The sequence below is a fragment of the Canis lupus genome, chromosome 7, assembly GCF_011100685.1.
Source record: "Canis lupus familiaris isolate Mischka breed German Shepherd chromosome 7, alternate assembly UU_Cfam_GSD_1.0, whole genome shotgun sequence".
Classification (NCBI taxonomy): domain Eukaryota; kingdom Metazoa; phylum Chordata; class Mammalia; order Carnivora; family Canidae; genus Canis; species Canis lupus.
The window spans coordinates 56,542,358-56,568,994 of NC_049228.1; the positions used below are offsets into that span (position 1 = coordinate 56,542,358).

A 26,637-nucleotide genomic window follows, 5' to 3' on the forward strand; every position below is an offset into this window, starting at 1 on the left:
TTAAGTCCAACTCAGTTATTTGCAGAACTACTAAATTTTTCTATATGATTATAACTCTTAATTTGAAAGTCTTTTTTTTTTTTTTCTGTTCCTGGTTTCAGACCTTATATAATTATTTGTGTTCTCTAACTTTTGTCTTAGCCCCCCTCCATCACTGAAGAGCATACTGCTGTTTACTTCCTTGATTCTGAGCTTATATATATTTATATTTAGTGTTTACTTGTCTTTTCTCTCTGAGTGTGAGTTTCTGGACACAGCATTGTTACATTGCTCTTCAGTTCTTTGTCTTAGCATAGGAGTCTCTTCCAGTAGAATAGCTCTTTGCTGCCACCTTCTGGTTTTTGGCTGCTAAAGCCAGGTAGCAGGTCAAAGGTGACTTTCTTTCCAGCATCTAAGAATGCTCCCTCTTTTCTTTGGCTTCTTTCAAGCTTTTCAAAGTGATCTTTGATACATTTGATATATTTTATTCTCCAAACTAGAATTGACTAGTTGTTACAGAGACTTTATGTCCCCAAAGACTAAATTTTCTACTAACTTTTTACAGAGAAAGCTTGTTGACTTCTGCTCTGACTTCTGCTCTAAAGAATATAAGACTCTAAGACTAGCAAGTATAGAGGGCAGCCACATCCTTCAGGGATAAGTATCCAAAGAAGGAATAAGCATGTAAAAGGGCTGCCTTCCCCCAAAGCAGAGTAAAGTCTTACTGGAGAGAGTGTGGCTATGTCTCAGTGGATGGCCATAATAAGCCACTTGCCAGAGATTTTGATGGAGGTTAAATGGAGTTTCTGGGTAGAGAACCTTGCTACAGGGTAAGCACCATTGGTTTTCTGCATACCAGCTGGCAGCAGTTCTGCAGAAAGAAAAGGAAATAACTGGAATCAGAACAGGGATGTGAAGCACCTTGCTGCCTGCAGCCTTATAAGCCCCTCCACTGCCCTCTATTGATAAAGCCTAACTTAACTCCAGCTGGAAGAAGAAAACTGCTTACATATACAGCTCTAGCATCTCAAATTAGAGTTAAAAGAGTGGATTTAGAGCTAAGAGGCAATAATGAGATAACTGGCACAAATACATAGTGCATATGCAAATTTCTCTAATTCAGTTGGTTTCTATATGTAATTTAGCACCATGCATTGCATTTATCTCAAAACTTGATTCTACTTTAAAGAGTTGCCTACATTTAAAAAAAATTGTCTTTCATTACATTGACATTTTTACATTGACATTTCTTGAAGAGTCTAGACCTGTTATTTTGCAGAATATCTCTCACTATGGATTTATTTTTTGTTTGCTCATGATTAGATTCAGGTTAAACACTTTTGGCAGGAAATTACATAGTTATAATATTGTGTCAATGGAACATCACAAAGCACATTGTATAAATTTGTCTCATTACTAGTGATAGTAAGTTTGATCATGGGTTAACTTTATGACCAACAGACGTGTTCATTTTCCTGTTGTAATTAATAAGTACTCAATTGAATGATATTTTAAGAACATGCAATGTCTTCGTTTCCCCCAAAACAACTTCAATTTAGCATCTATTGATAATTCTTGGTTGAATCCATTATTGTAATAGTTGTGAAATGGCAATTGTTGTGGGCTTTTACTCCCTTTATAATGAATTGGTAATGGGAACTGAAAAGTCTGGCACAAACTGAATTGCAGGCCACGTTCATGAAAATGACAGTCTTCTTTCAGTTCTGATTCAGGCACTTGTCTTTGGATTTCCTACCACTTCACCTGTCTCCCAAGTCTCGGGAAAACAGTGTATAGGCCTGGTTTCACTTTCCATCCTTAACATGATGTTTATAAATAAGAATATGTGTGATTATGATATTTCAGTGGATCTTGAGTTTCTCTTCATATAAAGAAATTTTAAAAAACATATATTTTAGTTTGAAAGGACCTAAAACTTTTACAATTTAATTACCCAACCTAGGAACCAAAAGCAATTTGTTTATTTGCTAACGCATTTGTTAACAATTTATTTATTTAGGAAATGTTCTTAGAACTACTATAATTCTTTGTCATTCTCCAGCCTCTCTTCTTGAACATTGTCAATAATAGTTCAATTGATATTTTACTAAGACCACACTCTCTTGTGTTAAGTTTATCATAATATGTATCCATTTAATCCTGATAATGTTTTTAGCAGCTACATGATTCATATTGCATAATTAAAAGGCAGCATCTCTGGTTGCGTGGTAATGTCGAGTATCACTATGGAGACTTTAAATCCACATTTTTTGCCCACTAACTTCCAATGAATGATTTTTTTTTTAAGAAAAAAGAAAAAAAAATCTAGCCAAAAGGAGAACATGATCACATTTTATAAACTTCAAACTTAAATTGTGTTTGTCTTGTTTTCAAAATTGATTGTGTGCCTTCTGGAAAATAATATTAAAAACAAACTGATAGTTTTAAAAAGAGGAATTGAAGACTAAAAGGGAGGAATTGAAAGTTTTTCCCTTTTGATTACTTTGGTATTTTAGTTCATGGATATAAAGTTTAATAAACTGGACTGAACTGAAATTCTATATTCTATTTCTTGGTCTTATGTCACTTACTACCTTTGCTTCAAATAACACAAGGAGTTTTGTTTGTTCAGTTGGTTGGTTTTTGTGTTTTTTTGTAATACTCAATTCTTAATGAATATTTTTTATATAATATAAGTAAAATATATTTTGTGTTAGGAATTGTTTTTAATAATATTTTGATATCCGATAAGTAAAACCTTTTTTTAAAAATTTGGTAATATATAGGGTAGAGAAGAATTCTTGAAAAGACTCACCCGAGGTGAAGTGGCTAATGGAATGATGATTCAGGTAATCCTAATTTGGTTTCAATATTTTCTTCTTCCTTTAATTTGCATTGTACTTAGCATTTTAAATTTGCCTGTAATGAGGCATCTTTTCACTACTTGGTTTGCAAGCCAGCAGTTTTCTCTCCTTAGCTGATGACAGTTGCCCTCTGTGTACGACTAGCAGTATCTGATCATGCATAAAAAAACTGACCTCCCATACACATATCTCATTTTGTGGCTTAATGGGAATTTCTGCCAGTCTAGTAAAAGGGCAGTGAGATCTTATTCCTAAGTGTCTCTTTAGTTTGCTTTGTGATGATGTTATGCTTTCTTTACTTTTAGTGCCTTTCAATTGAATTTCTTTATTTAACACTTAAAGAAAAATATACTATGATATTTCTACATAAGATTTTGAAATTAAATTATTTTAGCTAGCAAAATCAATTTTAATTTTTTTTTATTTTTATCTACCACCTGCATATTCTCTGGAACCAAGGTTGAGTGTTTCGATCTTTGGCATGTTTCTAGAATGCCTCTTTCAGAAATATGTAAATACTTGAAATTACAAAAATAAAATCAAGAGGCAAAACATTTTATAAACTTATTTGAGGTTATCTGCACCTCTGGTCTTCTTTGAAATAAACACAAATTGTGATTTTTTTTCTGTTAGGAAATTTGGCATTTCCTTTTTTTTTTTTTTAATATTTATTTATTCATGAGAAACACAGAGAGAGAGGGGCAGAGACACAGGCAGAGGGAGAAGCAGGCTACATGCAGGGAGCCTGATGTGGGACTTGATCCCCGGACTACAGGATCATGTCCTGGGCCAAAGGCAGATGTTCAACCACTGAGCCACCTAGGTGTCCCAAATTTGGCATTTGCAAACATATAAAAGCACTCTCTCTACTTCTATATGTTGAAAATGCCAAGTGCTTCTTCTCTCTATGAATATATATGTTCAGTAATTCCATAATCTTCTAGCCCTTTCTGCTTAATATTGTATCATTAACTTCTTATTCATTGATTTCGTTGGATCTTAGATTACAGGAATTGCATATATATCAATATTTGTTGTTAGTGTGCTTCTTAGCCTTATTATCTTCCAGCACTTACTTAAGAATGTTTGATTTTTATTGTCTATATTAATTTTTTTCTCACATTTTTCTAGCAATAACTATGCATTTTTTAAAGATGCTATATTCAGACTTACTGCTTTTTATGGTGGCATAACTTTTTTTAAATTTTCAAAAAACAAACATTACTGCCTGATTTACGATTGAGACTCAATATTTTTTTTATTTTTAAATTTTTAATTCCAGTTAGTTAACATATAGTAAAATATTAGCTTCAGGTGTACAATATAGTGATTCAGCAAGTCTGTATATCACCTGTGCTTATCACAAGTACACTCCTTAATCCCCATGTTTAGGTAATTAATAACTGAATGAATTATGTAAAATCTTTTCTGGCAGAAAAAACTGTATTCTATTCAAGAAGAACAAATACTTGAGAGGAGGGAGCTTTTGGAAAAGAGAGCAACGTATGCTCTAGCACTGGCAGAGCTAGAGACACCTCTGCTTAAACTAGAAGAAGATGCTGTAAGAATCAGAACTACTCACAAAGAACATTCTGATGTAAGCATTTATAATTCATCCAGAAGCTTATTTCCAGGAATATTTAGGTCAACAAATCATGTATGTGATTTTACATTATTACTTGGAATATTATGATTTCATATAGGAAGCCATAAAAGCATGAACAAAATATATATTTTATGACCAGACACTATTAGTGATTGCCCACTATGTTAAATTTAATTCAAAGTGTTCCTGCTTATTAAGAAAATGTTAAAACTGTGTTTGCTCAAATATAAAATATTTGCATCTTGATATTTTTATAGTAAATATTCGATGTATGTAGAAGAAGTTAAGACACGTAGGATGAAAAATAAAGCAAATATCAATAAAGTATTTTCAAAACAACAAGTTTATGGCAGTAACTGATATTACTAGCCCTTCCCAAAGAAAAATTTAGTAGAAAAATATGTATGCATCATGTCATTAGTCTTTTGGAAAAGTAGAGGGTGTGGTAAGAGTTATATATTCTTGTCCTTAGATGCAGGGAGAACATACATATATTCATTTGAGCCATTTTGGCAACAGGATTTTTCTTTGTGAATGATGATGTAACTTTATAATCTTAGTTTTCAGTAATTTTCAGTATTTTTTAATTAAAAAAACTTCATGATTTATAAAATGTTCCCATTATGATAGTTTATTTTGATCTTCAAAACCTCCCTATGAAATAGCCATGGCGAGTTTATCCGTATCATAGACTGCAGAAAACTTGGGCATAAATGCATGAAGCAACTCGTACAAGGGCATAAAACATGGCAACAACAAATTCTGAGTATACTACTGTACTCAAGATTCTTAATTGCTTATCCTAGAGCTCATGTAATGAATATATAACCAGTACTAACACCTAGTGAGATAAATGATTTTAATAATGGCTCCTCCTTACATTAGTGATGGAAATTTATTAATTGCTTCAAAAGCCTCAGTATAATCATCTGAGTATAATGAATTCCTGAAAAGATTAATGACTTTTATTCCCCCTTATTTTATAATAGCCATTGTTTTATCTCATCTTATAGTTCAATAATCTATTTTTGTTTTTATTATATTTTAATAGTTTATAAATTGTAAGAACTATCAATTTAACACAAACTTGAAAATAATAGATTTTTATGTATTTTTGGTAATGATTACTGACAATTTGTATTTGGAGTTTTAATTTTGGTTAAGATATTTTAAATATCATATTAAAAACTTAGTTGCTATGTGAGTTTGTTAGTTTTTGTTACTTAGCTAAAATTGACTACATGTTGGTTTTCTCAAGTAATTCAAATGGAATATTGGGATGTGGATATCATAATATGTTTTTATAATTCATGTGTGGTGGTCCTTTTCCTTTATACCAAAATATATATTGTTATTAATAAAATAGTTACTTGGGAGCCATTTGGTCTAAGCCAGGGTAATTGGATTATAAATGCTGCTCATGTTAATTTCTAAATGTCTTCTAGATGTTAAATGATATAACTGAGAGGAGAGACTATGTTAAAAGAAATGTGGAAAGAACAAAGAAAAAATTGCGAAGAAAGGGGAAGAAAACACGTGATGCAATAACAGAAACTGGGGTAAAATTTTAATATAAAAAACAATTATGGATTTTCAGCTTCTTTATGTCAATGAAAACTGCTCAAGCAAATTTATTTTAGGTGGATGCCTCTCATTTCTAATTGGTTGCACTAAGTAGTTTCTATAACATACACTCATGCACACCCACACAGTTTCTCTGTCTTCATTTTTTTCTCTTTTTCCATTGTACTAGTACGTCCTCCTGTTAATCTCTCCTACTAAATAGAGGTAGGAATTTGTATTGTATTAAATAGAACAATGTTTCTACAGATGAGACCCAGTATACAGACAGAAACATCTGTTAATATCCGACATCTCAGTTTTACCCTCAATCTCGTGTATCGGCAACATGAACAAATGGTCATATATCAAAGAACTCAGAGCTTTTTCCAAGATATAAATATTTGCTCCCTGAAAGTCCTCATCTCTAATATTCTGCTTTTAAAGAATCACTGGATATGAGGAAGTGGATATAGTCCATTGTCTTTAACTTGCTATCCTCTGGATATATTTTAAAGTTTATACCAATTAGATTTGTTGGTAGACAGCATGTAGGCTATGAGATAGAGGTATAATCATATCATTTTTAAAAAGTTTGCTCTGTACCAGGCCACAGAAAAAATATAAAAATTATCAAGGAAAATAATAACAGGAACAGATACTGATATTTTGCATGTTCTCTATATACGAGACATTATTTTAAGTGCTCAGACATATTAACTCATTTCAACTTCATAATTACTCTATGGAGATTGTAATATTATTATCCCCATTCTACAGTTGAAGAATCTAATGCCTTGTTTTTGAATTTATTTGTTCAGTTTCACACAGTTCGTTAATGGTGGAGTTGAGATTCACTAAATCTGGCACTGGCATTAGAGTCTGTGCTCTTAACCATTCCATTATTCTGGTGAGATCATACAGGTTACTTTCGTTGGATACAATGAAGCAAAATCAGACTCAATAACAAAAAAATAGTGCAAAAAGAGAACAGATTACTTGAAATACTTTTTGAATTATATTTTTCATTATTATTTGTTTCTGTGTTGTTTTAGAAGCATAAATTATTGATAAATGACTGATGATAAACTACAGGAAAATTTATGGAACAGGCCAAGGTAATACTTTAGTGTTACCAATAAATTATTTTGGTGAGAAAAACTTAAAGTACTTAGCATATCTATAAGGAGAAAAAGAAGATAAAAACAGCCACGGAAAAAATTAAAAGAGGGATCCCTGGGTGGCGCAGGGGTTTGGTGCCTGCCTTTGGCCCAGGGCGCGATCCTGAAGACCCGGGATCGAATCCCACGTCGGGCTCCTGGTGCATGGAGCCTGCTTTCCCCTCTGCCTGTGTTTCTGCCTCTCTCTCTTTCTCTCTCTGTGACTATCATAAATAAATAAACATTTAAAAAAAATTAAAAGAGACATAATTATATATTAGTAAGAGAAAGAATGCTATTTTGCATAAAATTTTGTTTTAAAATTTAGATGATAGGGGATCCCTGGGTGGCTCAGCAGTTTGGCACCTGCGTTCTGCTCAGGGCGTGATCCTGGAGTCCTAGGATTGAGTCCCACATCGGGCTCCCTGCAAGGAGGCTGCTTCTCCCTCTGCCTATGTCTCTGCCTCTCTCTCTCTCTCTCTGTGTCTCTCACGAATAAATAAATAAAATCTTTAAAAAAGTAAAATAAAATAAAATTTAGATGAGGTATATAATTTATTTATAAAATACAAGTAATGAAAAATGAATAAAGAGGGAAAATCACAATAAGAGTAGAATGATAATTATAGAATAAATGCAATTTGTCTATACTCTACCACTAGCCACAAGAACAAGCGTAGGGCCACCTAGGTGGGTCAGTCGTTTAAGCCTCTGACTCTTGATCTCAGCTCAGGTCATGATCTCAGGGTTTTGAGATCGAGCCCCACATCAGGCTCTGTGTGGGGCATAGAGCCAACTTGAGATTCTCTATCTCCCTCTTCTTCTGCCCCTCTCCCCTAGCTTGGACATGTGCATACTTTTTGCAAACCAAAGATATCATGGAATATTGCTATGTGTTTGTGGAATTGCAGGTAGTTTGGTATGACCAGAGAGCAGGGCACCTATTATAAGAGTGAAAAGAGATGACTCTAGTGAGATGGGTGATACACAGATGAAGAAATGCCTCATGCACCATACTGTTGAACCCCAAACTGTTATAATGTTAAACATCATTAATAGAATTTACTAACAGTTTTTATGCTGATAGATGTACAAGCCATGCTGTAGGCCCCATTTCTGTCTTCTAAGAATTTAAGACAAATAATTTTTACGACAGATACTTTTATCTTTTACTGTGGCTAAGCATTTCAATCATGGGCCAAGCTAAACATGAATTACTGAATTTTTACTATTTTTAATCCTAATTTAAATCTTAGGCATAGATTCTAAACTTATTTAGATAATAAAAATAAATATATTAAATCTTAAATAAAAATTAAAAATATAATTTGAAATAAATCATTCAGAATCTGAATATAATCTGTATTACCTAGATTTTTTTAAATATGTGACTTAAAAGTTTTGAAGATAAGGAAATGATGGAAAATGTTGTATACTAAAACATTAATTAACTGCTAATTCAGATTTTTAGACTCTTTCAGGTCTGGACATGAAAGTATTCTTGGTTTGGAAAGCCTTCAAATTATTGAAGCCTGTGTCCCCCAGGCTAGAGAAAAAATAAGCCAAATAGTTGCCGATTATAAAAGTACTGTTTTATGCCTTTCTTCCCATTTGCTCTGGTGGCATTTCAGCATTTATCAAAAGACTTACAAATGGCTCTGGCGGGGGAGGTCCCCAAACTTTTACTCAATAGAGACGTGTATATTTGTACTCCTGATTGACATGCAACATTTAACAGCTTCTCTTTAGACTCATCTCATTATAGTGAAGTTTCTGTTATTTTTGATGCCATGGAAGGGGATATGCTATCCATATTTATCGGAACTCACTGATGGTACCTATTACAGTTCCAAAATGCCATTTTTTTTTTCTTTTCATTCCTGTCTGCAGGAAGTGTGTGTCTCTTTCTTTCCTTTAGTATAGAGTTTTCTGACACCAGATTCAGCACCACTGAATTGGCAGGTATGCTCTAAGTTGTTGATACCATTGCTTCTGAGGTCTTCTCAGTTTTCTGTGAGACCTTCATTCAAGATTAAGGTGTGAATTATGGAATCTGACTCAAAAGTCAAGTTTAGTGATAGCATTGCTGTACTCAGAGTTGCCTATCTTCTTTAACTCCTACCTACTTACTTTATTCCATACTTGTACATCTTCACACTTTTTAGGGGGTGTTGACTTTTCTCTCAGTAATAATATAATATAACCAGCAGTTATATTATATAATATAACCAGCAGACTGGTCACATTGAAGGATCTTAGTCAGCCATCTTTCAGCTACACTCAGGTATTAAAAACAAACAAAAACAAACCCACAATTTTCATTTATCAGTAGACTGATTCCAGAACTTTCAGAAAAAGAAAGAAACGGAGGGTATGAAAATCCAAATAGAGTATCCAGTGTTGAAAGTCATAGACAGATTTTTTTTTAGATTTATTTATTTATTCATGAGAGACAGCGAGAGAAAGAGAGGCAGAGAGAGACACAGGCAGAGGGAAAAGCAGCAGGCTCCATGCAGTGAACCCGATGCGGGACACGATCCCAGGTGTCCAGGATCATGCCCTGGGCTGAAGGCGGTGCTAAACCGCTGAGCCACCAGGGCTGCCCTAGGAGATTTTTATAAAAAATAAATATAAAAGATTAGCCTTTCTTAGTAAAGTCTATAAGAGTAGTGAAAGAATAAGGGAGCAAATGGGGGAAAAGGGAAGAAAATGGGAGCAGAGAGAGCAGTTGAGATCTGAAATCAGCTGGGAGAGTAGTACTAATTAGAAGCAATGCCAGAAGTGGGGAACAACATTCAGTAAGTCAGTCATCCAGTCAGTAAATTATTCAGTCAATATAAATATCAACAGTCATGAAGGGATCATGCAAAAAATAGATGCAAAATCAAATCTTCGGTCTGGAATTGTACAGGCCAGCCTTGGAAAAGTGTATTGGTATTAAACGTCAACTTCTTTTGTTTGAAAAATCAGGACAATGTATATCCTTGCCCACCTTCAATGTACAAGTTTGAAAAACAGCAACCACATGTTTATTTTGAAAGGACATGCCTTTAAGATGTGCATGTATTGGGGTATGTGAAGGGGGAGACAGCGCAGAGGAGAAGGAGAAAAGGGAGACTAAGGAGAGAGACTAACTATATAGTTAGTTGTACGTAATCTTTTAGAAGATCTTATCAGATGTAACTATGGAGAAGAGAAAGAACATAAACCTAAGTTGTTACTTACACTGATAAGAAGATACTATTTGCTTTTTTATTATTCACATGGCCAAATGTAATTATGTCCTTAAATTGCAAGGATTTGAAAATTCTAGTATTTATAATAAAACATCTTTGAATTTATTTTTCAGGAAAAACGCTCAATAATTTTCAAAGAAATAGAGACCACTAAAAGTAAAACAATGATTTATCATGCAAAAATAGTTCAATTGAATAAGAACTTAAAAGAAAAAGAGAAAGAAAAGGATATTTTTGCTCAGACACTTGAGAGTTTAAAGTAAGTACTTAAATTTTATAAAAGTAATTAAAATATTAGATGTTCAACGTATTATCTATAAAAGAAATAAGACCAAATTTCTTTAAGGTTTATTCTTAATTGTTCCCACTAATTTCAGTATTTCTCACTCACATGACATGGTTAATAATACATAGTTTTTCACCCAACCTTTTTAGTAAGTTTTGAAGTAAGCCTTTAGAAATAGTCTGCAAAATCTCATGTAATTTGTTCATATTTATTGTCTTCAGAAACCTCTTATTCAGTTTCTTTATTAGCCAGGGGCATACCTGACAAGGGTTAGTAAGGTTTTTCACTCTCCATAAACCCTCACTTAGAATTTACATACTCTTCCTTTATGGCTTTTTGGTTCTTTTTTTTTTTTTTAAAGATTGTATTTATTTATTCATGAGAGACACAGAGGAGAGCAGAGAGAAAAGCAGGCTCCCTGTAGGGAGCCTGATGTGGGACTTGAATCCAGGATCCTGGGATCATGACCTGAGCCAAAGGCAGATGCTCAACCACTGAGCCACTCAGGTGCCCCCTTTTTGGTTCTTATTCTCTATTTTGTAATACATTGAGAACAGAGCTTGAAGGACTTCTGGAAGATATGCAGTGTTCACATTTAGGAATTATAGTTTGATTTAAATAAGGCTAACACAGCATTAGCAAAATCATAGCACTTGAGGGATAAAATGCCAGAAAAACAGTTATGCGCAACTTGATTATCTTACACTATGATAAAATGAAGTCAGTGCACTCAATAAGGATTTATTTAGCTGTTACTACTATAGGGTAAAAACTTATGTTCAAATGATCATACAACTTTATCTAAAAAACACAAAATCATATTCAGTGTATCATGTAAATAACAAGGAATTATGTTTACTTCGAAAGATATTTATTCATGTTATTTAACATCTGTAAGAATATTTTGAGATTCAGTGGTATAAATCTAAGATTATATAATTCACACTAAACTTATAAAGATTTCGTTTAGGAGCTAGTGAATTTCTTTTCTTCAGAATTCTTATCATTTCAGTTCTAATATTTTCTTCTATTCTGTGGCTAGATTATATTGCCTTTGGAACAAGAGTGGTTATCGTGTCCCAGTGAATCAGTTCCCTCTCCCAACTTGACAAAACTGCCTTCTCACAGGAAAAAGAGAAAAAGAATAGCTGATGCTGTGACAATGTTTATAGATCTTTTAATTAACAATGATGATGGATAATGTCAAATAATATTTAAAGTTACCGTTGATTGACTTCCTAATGTACCAAGCACCTTGTGGGCAATCTGTGTACCTTATCTTATCCAATTCTCACAGCAAAATTTTAAATTATGTAATAACATTCTCATATGAATACTGAGGAAATACAAGCTCAGGGAAATTAAGTGATTGTCATTGTACAGCTAATCAGTGGTAGAACCAGCTCCAGTTTAGGTCCATCTTGTTCCAAAGTGTGTACTTTTGCAACTGTGCACATGGACTTCCTAAATGAGAATTGGAAAGGAAGATTATTGCAAATAATCTACTGGTATTTTCAATAGGTGATTGTATCAAGTTAATCATTATTTATTGAGAGTGCATCTAGTGCCAGACACCAACAAGGACAGAAACAACAAATGGGAAGGTGTAACTTCAAGTATCTAAAGATAATTTTAGAAATACAAACTTACATATACAAAACTATTAAAATGTGGGGTTCAGAATAATAGCTGTTCTTGACTCTAATTTTTACAATTGTAAAAGAATTTAAACCCTGACCCATAGGACTTCAGAATTTTTTCTTTTTATCACTATGAGAAAGGAAACGCTATTTTCTTTTCTTTTCTTTTTTTTTTTTTTTGGAAACACTATTTTCATGCAGAGATATGCATATATAGTCTATATAATGTATATGTGGGTACATATATATAATTAACTAATAAAAATGCAGTATTGAATGTAATCCAATATCAAAATGCTTAGCATAGTGAACAAAATATATGTGGTCAAGATACAATGATAGCAGGGAGCAACTATGAGCAACTTTTTTGGCTCTGGCCACACCAGCTCTTCCCCATGTGAATTTCATGGTTTCCAGGTTTCCTAATATTGATACTAGTGAATATCTATATAGGATACCGCATAAGAATTTTGGATGTTTTGATATGAGTGATGAAGTGGAAAAAACATGGGCAACACAGATTAAAGGGAAGACCTTATTCTATTTGTTTTTGGTTTGGGTTTTTTTTGTTGTTGTTGTTTTGTTTTTAGAATTTTTATTTTATTTTATTTGTATATTTTTTATTGGAGTTCGATTTGCCAACATATAGCATAACACCCAGTGCTCATCGTCAAGTGCTCCCCTCAGTGCCCATCAGCCAGTCACCCCTACCCCCCGCCCACCTCCATTCCCCTACCCCTTGTTCATTTCCCAGAGTTAGGAGTCTCTCATGTTCTGTCACCCTCACTGATATTTCCCACTCATTTTCTCTCCTTTCCCTTTATTCCCTTTCACTATTTTTTATATTCCTCAAATGAATGAGACTATATAATGTTTGTCCTTCTTCGATTGACTTACTTCACTCAGCATAATACCCTCCAGTACCATCCACATCAAAGCAAATGGTGGGTATTTGTCGTTTCTAATGGCTGAGTAATATTCCATTGTATACATAGACCACAGCTTCTTTATCCATTCATCTTTCAATGGACACCGAGGCTCCTTCCACAGTTTGGCTATTGTGGACATTGCTGCTGTGAACATTGGGGTGCAGGTTTCCCAGCGTTTCCCGGCATCTGTATCTTTGGGGTAAATCCCCAACAGTTCAATTGCTGGGTCTTAGGGTAGTTCTGTTTTTAACATTTTGAGGAACCTCCACACAGTTTTCCAGAGTGGCTGCAACAGTTCACATTCCCACCAACAGTGCAAGAGGGTTCCCCTTTCTCCACAGCCTCTCCAACATTTGTTATTTCCTGTCTTGTTAATTATCACCATTCTCACTGGTGTAAGGTGGTATCTCATTGTGGTTTTGATTTGTATTTCCCTGATGGCCAGTGATGTGGAGCATTTTCTCAAGTGCTTGTTGGCCATGTCTATGTCTTCCTCTGTGAGATTTCTGTTCATGTCTTTTGCCCATTTCATGATTGGATTGTTTCTTTGCTGTTGAGTTTAATAAATTTAATATTTTTTATAGATCTTGGATACTAGCCCTTTATCTGATATGTCATTGGCAAATATCTTCTCCCATTCTATAGGTTGTCTTTTAGTTTTTGACCTTGTTCTATTTGAAAGGAGAGGCTCACATCTAAAAATGTGAACAAAAGAGTTGTTCTCAAATTTCAAATTTCTGGTAACAGCTATAGTAGAGAAAGAGAGGGCAGCCCAGGTGGCTCAGCGGTTTAGTGTTGCCTTTGGCCCAGGGCGTGATCCTGGGGACCTGGGTTCGAGTCCCACGTCGGGCTTCCTGGATGGAGCCTGCTTCTCCCTCTGCCTGTGTCTCTGCCTCTCTGTGTGTCTCTCATGAGTGAATAAATAAAATCTTAAAAAAAAAAAAAGTGGTAGCCGTCCTTTGAAAAAAAAAGATTATTTAGTGTTGAGCTGCTGAATCAAACAGAGTAAGACAAAACTGGACTGGCATTCTGGTTCTGTATTTACTAGTGGGCTTATATAAGCTAATCATGGTGAAGTTTAGTTTCCTCATCTGTAAATCACTGTAATTATTATTCTTTTATAAGGTTGTTGTATTAAATGAGATATTATATTCAAAGCACTTTAACATTTCAGCTCCTCGAAAACTTTAGTCCTGCTGCCTTTTTAGCTAACTGCAAATGATTCACTTTTCTATACCAGCAAAGATAAAAACAAATATGGGTAACATAAAACTGTGGTGAGCTTTTGCAGCTCTATTTATTCTGCATTCTGTGTTAGTGATCAACTCTGGCAATTATTTCTTAAGTGTATTTGTTTTCAGTGTTGTTTTAACCACTTTTTGATTTTTTTTTCTACCTGTGTTGTTCCTTATTTGAATAAAAATCATTTAACCTCTGTGTCAGAATATACTTAGTTACAGATGCCAAAATATACACACACATGCACATGCACACATAAACAAATATTAACACAACAGCTTGAACTAAACAGTAGGGAAATGTGTCATCTTATATAATAGGGGCTCTTGGGTAGAGTAAGCTGCAGAGCTGGTTGATTTAGCAGCTCAACATTAGGTACTCATTTTTTTCTCTTTCCACTATGTCCATTGATATAAAGCTTGAAAACATGACCTTCACATTTAGTAGATGTTGAGCCTTTTCTACATAGAATTAGGTCCTTGTCTTTCATCTTATTAGGCTAAATTAATATGTATGTTCACTCCTAAATAATTAGCCACTTGCTAGTTGGTTTAACCTATTTAGAATGTATTGTTGGTGTTATATGCTGCATGGAGGAGGGGTTCTTTTGGAATGACAACAAAATAGAAACATGCTGGGTAGGCAACCAAGAGAATATACTAAATTTCTCCAGAGATTTCCTTCCAACTGGATCATTTAGAAGTAGCTCTGTGGAGGTAGATCTATAGAAAGGATTAGGGAATTTTTCCCAAACCCTTCAGTTCTAAGACTTTGCAATATTGGCTCTTTTAAAATGTATCACAAATGTATTTTAAAAAATAAAATAGGAATTGATTAGTGGCAAATACATTTGTTTCTTTGTAGGAACCAATTTGTAACTATGAGATACAAAAAGGAACATGCTCAAGCTGTGTTTGATCATCTTGTAAGTGAGAAAAAAATCTATGAAGAGAGACTTTATGAGGAAGAACAGAGGTATCGAACACTCATTACCATGAGGCAAAAAACTCTGGCAGATATTAAAGTGAGTATTATTTTTGGCCTGTCTTAGAATGAAAGAAATACAGTGATAGTGCAATTAGCAGCTAGTTTGAGGCACCCATTTTTCATCTTAAAGTAGCAAAGATGTTTAAATTTTAAAAGTAAATCTCTTAGCATAATAAGCATGTCACTTCTTATTTTTTCTTATAAGTAAATATAGTCTTCACACACTATATTGTACTTTTTGGTGCATCTTACATGCACTCTCATTTTGTTGTTACAGACCTTCCTTGACTTGTGAGGAAGTTATATTCCAGTAAACTAATTGGGAGTTGAAAATATTGTCAAAATGCATTTAATATACTTAACATACCCAGCATCATAGCTTAGCCTAGCCTACCCTAAATGTGCTCAGAACACTTACATTAGCCTGCTGTTGGGCAAAATCATCTAACACAAAGCCTATATTATAATAAAGTGTTGAATATTTCATATAATTTATTGACTACTGAGCTGAAAGTGAAAAACAGAATAGTGTGGGTACAGGATGGTTTTAAGTGTATCAGTTGTTTACCCTCATGATCACACCACGGCTGACTTCAGGCTGAGGTTTACTGCCACTGCCCAACATCGTGGGAGAGTATCCTACCCCATACTACTAGGCTGGGAAACAATAAAAATTCAAAATTTGAAGTACTGAATGCATATAGCTTTTGCGTCATAAAATTTTAAAATTCATGAGTGGAACCATTGTCAGAGACCTTCTATACTTGTTTATTTTGAAGTCTACTGGTTTAGAAGTATGTTTATTCCAGACCCACTTTTATGTTTTTAGTGGGAGATATAAGAATAGTAAAATTTTGTTTCTGAATAAACACACTCTAAATGTTTATCAACTCCTTTTAAAAGAATATTTCATGATCTTTTCCTGTAGAAAATTTTTGCATGGGTTTTAATTGCACTGTAAACCTGCTAGTTAGAAACAGAAATCGTAATATTTTTTAGATTTGAAGTTTAAGTTTTATAAAGCTATACATATTAAATTTCTTATAGAACATGAGTAAATGATATATATTTAGTTAAGTGATTCCTATCCTTGTTTTATATTTTGGATTAGTTTTTGTTACATTTAATTGTAATAATGAATACTATGGTGTTTTCAGTATATATATATTAAAATTGCTTATTCTTGAGAGATACAATGGGAAATTACTCCTAAAAAATAAAGAATTCTGCTACATCTTATTAAAACTATTTTCTGCAAAACCTTTAAAGATATATGTAATAACATAATATACTTTTATAAGCTTTTTTGATTTTGATATTTATATATTCAACTATTATATATATTCATATACTCAATTACTATTGTCCTTTTTTTCATTTTCAAAGACATTGATTCATTTTTTAAAATTGGAGCAAATATACATTAAACACGTATGTTGGTTAATTAACAGCATTTTTAGTGCTATTTCTGTGATCCTTCTATAGAAAAGTATTAATAAAAAAACCAATTTTTAAATAATAGTGTTAACTAATATTCTAACATTTTAAATATGGCCATTACATACAAAAAGGGTATTTGTGGGGGTGGGGGCCCTAAAAAATATGAAAATAATTGGTGCCATCTAGTGGAAATAAATGATGCCTTCTCCTGCAGAAGTTCCTGAATCATTGAGAGCAAAAATCTCAAGATTTGTGATATATGGACGAACTGGGGAGGTTTAGACTCAAATGCACCCCTCAAAAAAGAGAAGGCTTAAGTTATTTACTGATTTAAACATCATTCTCTACCTCATATTTTATCACAGCAGTAGAATTAGCTGTTTGAATTCAACCACATTTTCCAATCGTACTGGTGCTGAGAACACAGTGGGATCTCAATAATCATTTATTGACTGGCATTTCAGCACTTTAATGAAACAATAATAATTAGTGAAATGGCAAAATATGGTCAGCAGGAGAGAGACAAAGAAAAAATCCTGTATAACTATCCTCTCAGAAATGGAGATTTGTATTTTTTCCAGCCAGAATTTTGTCTCTGCCTTCCATTCTGAAATGTACCTACCTCCAGCCACTTGTCTCATCACATGGCTTTCTGTTTTGTCTTTAGTACCAGTCTCTGTCTGAACTTGTTTTGTTCATTTGTTTTTACTTGTTTGTTGTCTGCCTGTATCTTGCAATACTAATGTATTGTGAGTGTGGACAGGAGATTTTCTGTCACATTCTTCTCTGTATCCTAAAAGGTTAGAACTATGCCTGGCACAAGGGAGGCACTGAGTGAATACTCATTGAATGACTGAATGAATAAATGGATGAACATATGCTTTTTTTGGTAATTTTGCTGTCCACATGCATGATAATGCCTGAAAGCAGGAGCATTTCACAGATAGTTTCCATATTGTGCCCCCCTGATACTTTAGTTGAATACTCATGTTGCATGCAAAAACTGAATCTCTCCCTTTTTTCCCTTTCTCATTCTCTCTCTCTCTCCTTGATAATACGTGAGAAATTAGCCCTCCAGTCTGTTCCCTCTAGATGAAAATGATTGAATTGTCTATTGCTTTCTAGCAATTAAGGATTCTGCTAAATATCTGAATAATACTTCTCAAGTAACCTTTAATCTATTTGAAATTGTCTCTTGGCAGCTCTTGGATAGCTCTTTGTTATACATTTACTCTCTGTGACCAGAAGCATACAGCTTGAACATGCACAGTTTAGAAATTGATATATCTCATTATTAGTGACACTATTTATGATTATGATCAGTTATTGGCATTAAATAGTAGAAAGGCAATGTGATTTTTCATAGAAAACGAGTCTCATCCGTGTTTAGAAATTGGATGAGATAAAAATTTGTAAGTATGTATGTAATATGAAGCATTCCCATAAAGAAACAAGTATCATTAGACATCATTATAAATGTGGTATTACTAATCTGGGCTGTCCCCTGGGGGCAAAAGAATTGATCACAATTATGGATAATCTGAAGGAATTGTTTAATAAAAGTCTATAAAGGCCACAGTACAATTAACTGGGGATGTAAGAAGACATGACATAGAATTAGAAATACAAACAGCCAATAAAATGGCTTAAGAAAAAATACATAAAAACTTTAGATAGCATGCAATGTGGTTCTGGAGTTAAAATCAACCTTTTTTGGTAGGTAGTTCCATATCAGATATCTTTAAATGAAAGATTTTTTAAATGTTAAATGTTTTTATTAACTACCTATAATTTGCAAATGCAATTAAGTTTAAAATTTAAATATAGCGTATTCATCAAAGTACTATAGCTCTAGCTACTGATCTTCATTTTGGTACTGGAAAGATCCCAACAAAACCAGAGTTTCAGGTATTTTAATATTTAATTTTAATTTATTATTAGCCTTCCCTAGAAGTTCCATTGCTTTTCTATGTCAGTGCCTTTCTCTAGTACCCTTTCTAAAACCTTGTTCTCCTTTCTAGAACTTAGGATATGATATGAGAAGAGCATAATAGATTACATTGGATCTTTGGCAGATGAAACAATTTCCAAATTGAGTTCTAAAAGACAGTCTCCCAATACTTCATAGAGTTTATTCGTTTTTATTTTGCTTCATATCTTTTACTCTCAGGCAATACTTATAACAGTCTCATACTTAGCTATTAAATCATATCTTGACCCTTTCATGTGGAAAATTCCTAGCTTAATACAGAGGTAGTGATTCACTGCCTCATTAGACAGCCAGGTACAGCAATAGTAAAAATCAGAAACAAATTTAATCTCTGAACTAATTTCAAAGATTATTAAAATTTTAAAAATTATTCTCCTATTGTCCACTCATCACTTCTTCACTCACACAACTAGCTTATGAATACTATGTTTAGGGCACTCAACATTTTGACATCCAACATTTGTTGGATGACCAAAATGTTAGCCTCAATTTTAAAGATGCAATCAGTAGAAAGATGGAAGATGTGAAAAACAAACTTGAATATAGTAACAATGCACAAGTTACATACAATAAATTGTGTCGTTGGCCCACTGACTTGATATATTAGGTATGATTAAAATAAAATTAAAAACATTACATATTCTGTGGTCTTAATAGTGAGAAATGAATATGTGAAAACCTGGAAACATTTAGAAGAACTGACCAGTGAACCTCCTAGGCAAGAATAATTTGCCCTAGTGCTATTTTCTTGCCACCAAAAGATCTTAAAATAATATGGAATTTTAAAAAATTAGGAACATGGTTTGCATAATATTTTTAACAATATGGATAGGAGTAAGCATCAGTCACATGCAATAATACTAATTAGATTCATCATATTGCTTTTTAAAAACAACTTGTCAAATCTATGGCTCTTTGAGGAATTAACATTTTAATTTGAGGACTGGTAGCAAAAGAGTACTAATTTCATAATAGGGAACATTTGAAGTTTTTCCACAGACCCGGTGCTGCAATGATTGTAGGTACATAGAAATCAGGAGAGAGTAACTCTAGAATGTAAGGGAAAGATGTGGCATAGATATAAATGATTACCAAATATAAATTTAATGTATTTTGGATGTTTGCTTAGAGCATGATCCATTAAACAAGGAAGAAGCCTCTCTTCTTTTAGCATGTCTCTTCAGCATCATATTAAATCTTAAAGATATGTCCCAGAATTTCTACTAACACTACATTAAAGCACTATATTTGAAGTTTGAATAGGCTTTTTATTTTTTAACTGGCAATCACCATTTTTTTTAGTTTTTTTTTTTTTTCCTCCAACTACCTAGAGGCATCTAGTAAAATCATTTGGCCATAATCCATTTCATTTTTCTATACATTGGTATTTGTAGCATTGTTTTGATAATACTCTATGAACACACTTTGGATGTATGATTCTTCCAGGTAATATTAATTTCCTAGTGGGAGTGCCACTTTTGAAATTCTTCCCTGCCCCCCACTGCAGAGTAATAGCATAAATATATGATTATTCTCTTTTAGTCAATTAGAGTAACTATAGTATGAGTTTCCAAATACCAGACTGCATTCTTAAGTATACCTAATTGGTTATTTTTTTTAAACTATAATACATCACTTGATTCAATTTGCAACCATTTAATACTGAACATCTTTTGGTCTGTTTTATACTTTGTTCAAGATATTGGTATTAGAGATTTACAAGATTTTTTCAATGAAATAAGATTTTCTTTTTTTCTTTGTTAAATAGCATAACACATTTCAGTTCCTTAAAGTTTTGAGAAATTCTCCCATGATACTATCAAGATATGTGAAGAGTTAGAGATTTTACCTCATCTGCAAGCTAACAAATTAGCCTGCTGTAGTTTCACATATGCTGGCAGAAGACATGAAACTCCTGGGTGAGAAGGAGAGATTTTATTATTTCCTACACAACAGGAGTGTAAGTTTCATGTTTGGTTGGGTTTGCCCTGGCTCCAAGTCTTGTGAGATAATGGGAACGTGGTCCAGGTGGATGCTGCATACACAAGGAATTTTTATCACACCTGATGAACTTGGAATGTAGGAGAGCCCCAGTTTCTTAAGGGAGCTTCTAGCAAATGTGCTCAGCCTTTTCCCCAGAGGAAGGTATTACATTTGCTATGCAATCTTGAAAAGATAGTTCTGGATAAAAGCTGTCAGAAGTGTATAAACATGATGGTGAATGCCCCGTGATACCGTGATACATATTATCTGACCTTGACTCTTTTTGGAAGAAAAACATGGGAAAATTTATTCAGTTTAGTTTTTTGTTTGTTTGTTTTTTGCATGATTGATGGTTTCTAATTTTTGAGTCAATATGGTAAAGCTATATTTTTTTCTAGAAAAGATCATTTTAATGAGGTTTTCAAATTTATTGTCATTAAGTTACATGAAATGTATATATATATTTTTTTCATTTCTTCTGCTTCTGTAGTTATATTCTTTCCTCATACAACAGGATTTTCTCCTTTTCCTTGATTGACTTCATTAAATTTTTGCCTTATCGTTGTTTTTCAAAACACTCCAAATTCTGATTTGTTCATGATGATTATTTTTGTTCTCTAAGTCATTAATGTTAGCTTTTTTCTTTGTTAACTATCCTTTTTGACTGAGTTTTATAATTTTATTTTATTTCTTTTCCTTTTTTTTAGCGAGTTGAATACTATAGTTTTTTTTTTTTTTCTTTCTCACTTACAATGAAAAACAAACTTGAAAAATGACCTAGTAGTCTCTGAATGCAATTTTGGCAGTTTTAATATATTTCACTACTTGATATTGGTCCTGGCAATGACTTTTTGCATATGAACACCAAAGGACATGAAACAAATGCAAAAATAAACAAGTAGGACTACATCAAACTGAAAAGATTCTCCACAGAAAAATAAATAATGAATAAATTGAAAAGACAGCCTACTATGGCAGGAAATATTTGCAAACTGTATCTCTGATAAGGGATTAATTTCCAAAACATAGAAGTTACTCGTACAACTCAGAAATAACCCAATTAAAAATGGGCAAAAGACCTGAATAGACATTTTTCCAAAGAAGTATACAGATGGCCAACAGATAAATGAAAAGGTGCTCCATATCACTGATCATCAGGAAAACACAAATTAAATCCACAATGAGATATCATCTCTTTCCTATTAGGAAGGCATTTATCAAAAACAAAAGGGATAACAAGTATTGCTAAGGATGTGGAGAAAAAGGAACCCTGTATATTGTTAGTAGGAATGTAAATTGATACAGCAATTATGGAAAACATTGGGAAGATTTTTTTTTAATTAAGAACAGCAATTCATTAATTCAACAGTCTCCTTTCCAGGTATATATCTGAAGGAGACAATCAGTATCTAAAAGAAATATTTGCACTCTCATGTTCATTGCAGCATTATTCACAGTAATCAACATGTGGAAACAATCTAAGTGTCTGTCAATGGATGAATGGATAAAAATATTGTATATAGATACATAGATACTCATTCCATATATAATGTAATATTTTTCAGTCATGAGAAGGAATGTAATCTTGCATTTGCAATAGATAAATATATCTAGAGGACATTATGGTAAGTGAAATAAGCTACACAGAGAAAGACAAATACTATATGATCTCACTTATTTGTGGAATTAAAAAAAATGTTGAACTCAGAGAGTAAAATGGTGGTTATCTGGGGCAAAGGGATAGGTAAAATGGGGGAGATGCTGACCAAAGGGTACAAGCCTTATGTTATATGATGAGTAAGTTTGGGATCTAATGTATTGCATGGTAACTATAGGTAATAATTGTCTTGTATACATGAAATTTGCTAAGAGAGTGTAGATCTTAAACATTCTTATCACACACACACACACACACACACACACACACACGAAGATAATTATACGAAATAATGGTTGTTTTACCTAACCTGATTGTGGTCATCATTTCACTATGTAAACATATATCAAATCATCACACTGCCCACTTTAAATATATACAGTTTTATTTATCAATTAGACCTTAACAAAGCTAGGGAAAAATAAATTTCTGTTACAAGGTTTTGTTTAATTTGCATGAGATAATCAAACAAGATCACTGCTACTTTTGCTCCATAGATAATTTATGAGCAAATAAATTAAATGTTTAGTTCAGTATGCATTAATTTTTGGATTTTGCTTTATATATTTCTATATCATGTTATTTAATGCGTAGAGACTCACAAATAATAAATGAACATTTTGATTATATTTTTTCATATAGTGACCGTTTTCTCCTATGTATTGTTTTAGAGTTAATATCAACACCTGCTCTTTTTATTAGACTAACTTAATTTTGCATTTTATTGTTAGGTATTCTGGCTTATTTTTTAGATGTGCATTTGTAACCTTTATAGAGCAATATTTAGGATAATTTTGCTTTTCAATCCACTCTGCTTTAGTAATTTATATGATTAGTTTTATTGGTTCTTGCTTCTATCATCTTGCTTAATGCTCTCTATGGTGATACTACCTTTCTACTTTTGCCATTATTACTTTTTGGCATATTGATTATTGTGGTTTGATTTTATTGCTTTTAATAATGTAAAGTGGAGACATCCAACTTTTAATTATACCACTGTTTCAAATTTCCATCTAAATGTGCTCATATATTAGTAATGCAGATAAATAATGAGAGATAAAGCTGAGAATGTAGGTTTGGGATATATCATGAAGACCCACTTGAAAAGTCTACACTTAATTTGTAAAGCAATGGGACGCATGAGGAATTTTCCAGGAGTACAATGTGCTCACTATAGGCAAGATCAATTAGCATTATGTAGGACAAACTGAAATGAAATGAAAATATGAGTTACAGATATAAGTTACAAGAAAATACTTTCATAATTAAAGAGAGGTGATGAGACAATGAGGATTATAGACTTAACAGAGTCTTATGTCAAATTACATATGATACATGAATGGAAGAACAGAATATACAGAAGAAAGTATGATACCGTTTGACTAGAAAAATTATGGTGGCATTTAAAGTAAAAAGAACTTGATGACTGGCTTTGCTGAGAAGAGGATCTGTCTTACATGTGGTAGAGGCTGTGTAAATGGAAGCATCCACCTAATCACTATGTGGAGATAGAGTTTGGGAGAAGTAGTAGAAATGGATAGAGTCAAAGATCAGTGAGTCCACTACAGCATAAATAGTTGAAGCTCATGAAAACTTTGAAGAAAAAGGTTGGAGAATATCTGAAGATAGAACTTCAATGTGTAAGTTGTTAAATTATTATCTGTCAGCATTTTTGTATTTAGTTGGGTGACCACTGGAGCTAGGGCTCTGCAGACAACATTCTTTTCTTTGTCACATGCCTCTAAGGCTTTACAGAATATAGGGTACTAGAGGGAGATTGAAAGGTTTAAGGAGGAAGAAATGTGTTCTTTCCTGCTGGCTTCCAGTAGGCCTCCTTTCTTCTTGCAGGTCCTGTCAGCTTTATCCTAGAAATACATATTCACCTGAAAGCAGCAATTCCTGCCCATAGCCCTTCTTGCATACAACTTGGTTATTAGGAGAGCAATAGTAATAGGAAGAGTAGTATCAGACTGGTAAAGGCAGAAGAGCAAATATAATAGTGAGGGGAGCAAGAGCATTGAAAGAAATTGGAAAGGCAGCTTTAAAATACTCTTTCAAGAGCTTTGGTAATAAAATAATTTGTGTATTTCTATTTATTTGTTTGCAAATTGCAAGTTCCAGGTTATTTTCTAGCAAAAGGGAAAGACATAAGATTGAGGAAGAGATTGTATTATATGTTGTATTATGCAGTTTCACTTAAATACTTGGTTTGCATTCCAATTTGTGATGCTTTTGAGAGAGAGAACACTATCTCATTCACATGAGTACTTCCAGAGTCAATCCAATGTCTAGGACATAGTAGGTACTCAACATTTGTGGAGTTGAAGTCTAGATGGAGTGATGCTACTCCTAAAATAGTATGTGGAAGAGTGAGGTTTATATTTTAATTTACTTTGGCAAGGATAAAGAAAATTGTTCCTTATTTATTTATTTATTTATTTATTTATTTATTTATTTTGAAATTGTAAATTGAGTGTCAGAATATGGGTGAGATTCCAAGCATCTTAAATGAAAGGTGCATTTGCTCTTATTTACCTTCACTGAGCAATGATGAGGCCCAAGTTAAATAAGGTACAACAACTTCTTTTCTTGAATTAAGCACAGAATTCTCTAGAACCTAGGAAAAAGAGTTTGAAGGAAATCTCAGATAGGCTGTAAAGATGATAGAATAACAGAACCAAGTCTTGGAGGGTAGTAATAAGTTAGTCAAGGAAAAAAATGCATCATGTAGTGATAACAATAGTAGAAAAGGCAGACAAGTATCAAAAAAATAAGCATGCATTTGGGGAATGGCATGTAGTTTATTATGTTTGAAGATCAAGTAGTGGAAAAAGATCATACCTACTGGTGGGAGCACCATCATAAAAGCTATGAATGTCACACTAAGGGTTTTACATCATGAATAAGTGATCAGAAGAATCACTGAGGAAAATCCCACTGCAATTAGCAGAGATTTCCACTGTCCTGCTGTCCACCTTGGTATTGGGCCAAAGTTAGACTGAGACATTCATCCTGTCAGCAGTTAGAGTTGGGAAAGGTCTATGGTGCCTGAAACTGGCTCAGAAGACACTGCCATCAAAGAGCCTTGTCCTTTTACCCCAGTAGGGTAAAGCGAGTATTTATTTTTATTTGTATACCATGATGTGTAACAACAATCGGCAACCATTGATTACATGTAATAAGCTGGAGAGGAATGTGATTTTGGATGCAGTGATACCAATTAAGAACTTAGTGGTGAGACTGGAAGAATAAATATCGTTAAAATGTCTATACTACCCAAAGCAATCTATACATTTGGTGTAATCCCTATCAAAATAACACCAGCATTTTTCACAAAACCAGAACATTTCTGGACTTTAAGCTATATGATGCAGCTGTAGTCATCAGGACAGTATGGTACTGGCACAAAAACAGATACATAGATCAATGGAACAGAAAAGAAAATCCAGAAATAGACCTACAACTATATGGTCAACTGATCTTCAACAAAGCAGGAAAGAATAGCCAATGGGAAAACAGTTCTTCAACAAATGGTGTTCATAAAGCTGGACAGGAACATACAAAAGAATGAAACTGTGGGACACATGGGGGGCTCAGTCAGGTGAGCATCTGACTCTTGGTTTTGGGTCACATCATGATCTCAGGGTTGTGGGATCGAGCCCTATGTTCTTGCACTGTTGGTGGGAATGCAGACTGGTACAGCCACTCTGGAAAACAGTATGGAGTTCCTCAAAAAGTAAAAAACAGAACTACCCTACTACCCAGCAATTGCACTAGTAGATATTTACCCAAAGGATACAAAAATATTGATGTTTATAACAGTATCATCAACAATAGCCAAATTATGAAAAGAGGCCAAATGTCCATCAACTGATGAATGGATAAAGAAGTGGTATATAATAAAATGAAATATTACTCAGCCATCAAAAAGAATGAAATTTTGCCATTTACAATGATATGGATGGAGCTAGAGTGTAATTATACTAAGCAAAATAAGTCCAGAGAAAGACAAATACCATATGATTTCACTCATATGTGGAATTTAAGACAAAACAGAGAACATAGGGGAAGGAAAAAAAAG

The 26,637-nt window shown here is 33.4% G+C and overlaps 1 protein-coding gene across 8 annotated transcripts in view; it reads left to right on the forward strand.

Moving 5' to 3' along the window:
• CCDC178 (coiled-coil domain containing 178) overlaps positions 1 to 26,637 on the forward strand; it is a 426,260-nt gene that overhangs the window by 163,176 nt on the left and 236,447 nt on the right. For all 8 annotated transcript variants that reach the window (XM_038543570.1, XM_038543575.1, XM_038543577.1 and 5 more), the window contains 5 exons: positions 2,766 to 2,828; positions 4,279 to 4,440; positions 5,895 to 6,008; positions 10,519 to 10,664; positions 15,364 to 15,523. In XM_038543570.1, the coding sequence (XP_038399498.1) occupies positions 2,766 to 2,828; positions 4,279 to 4,440; positions 5,895 to 6,008; positions 10,519 to 10,664; positions 15,364 to 15,523 (645 nt within the window). The remainder of the gene's footprint in view (positions 1 to 2,765; positions 2,829 to 4,278; positions 4,441 to 5,894; positions 6,009 to 10,518; positions 10,665 to 15,363; positions 15,524 to 26,637) is intronic.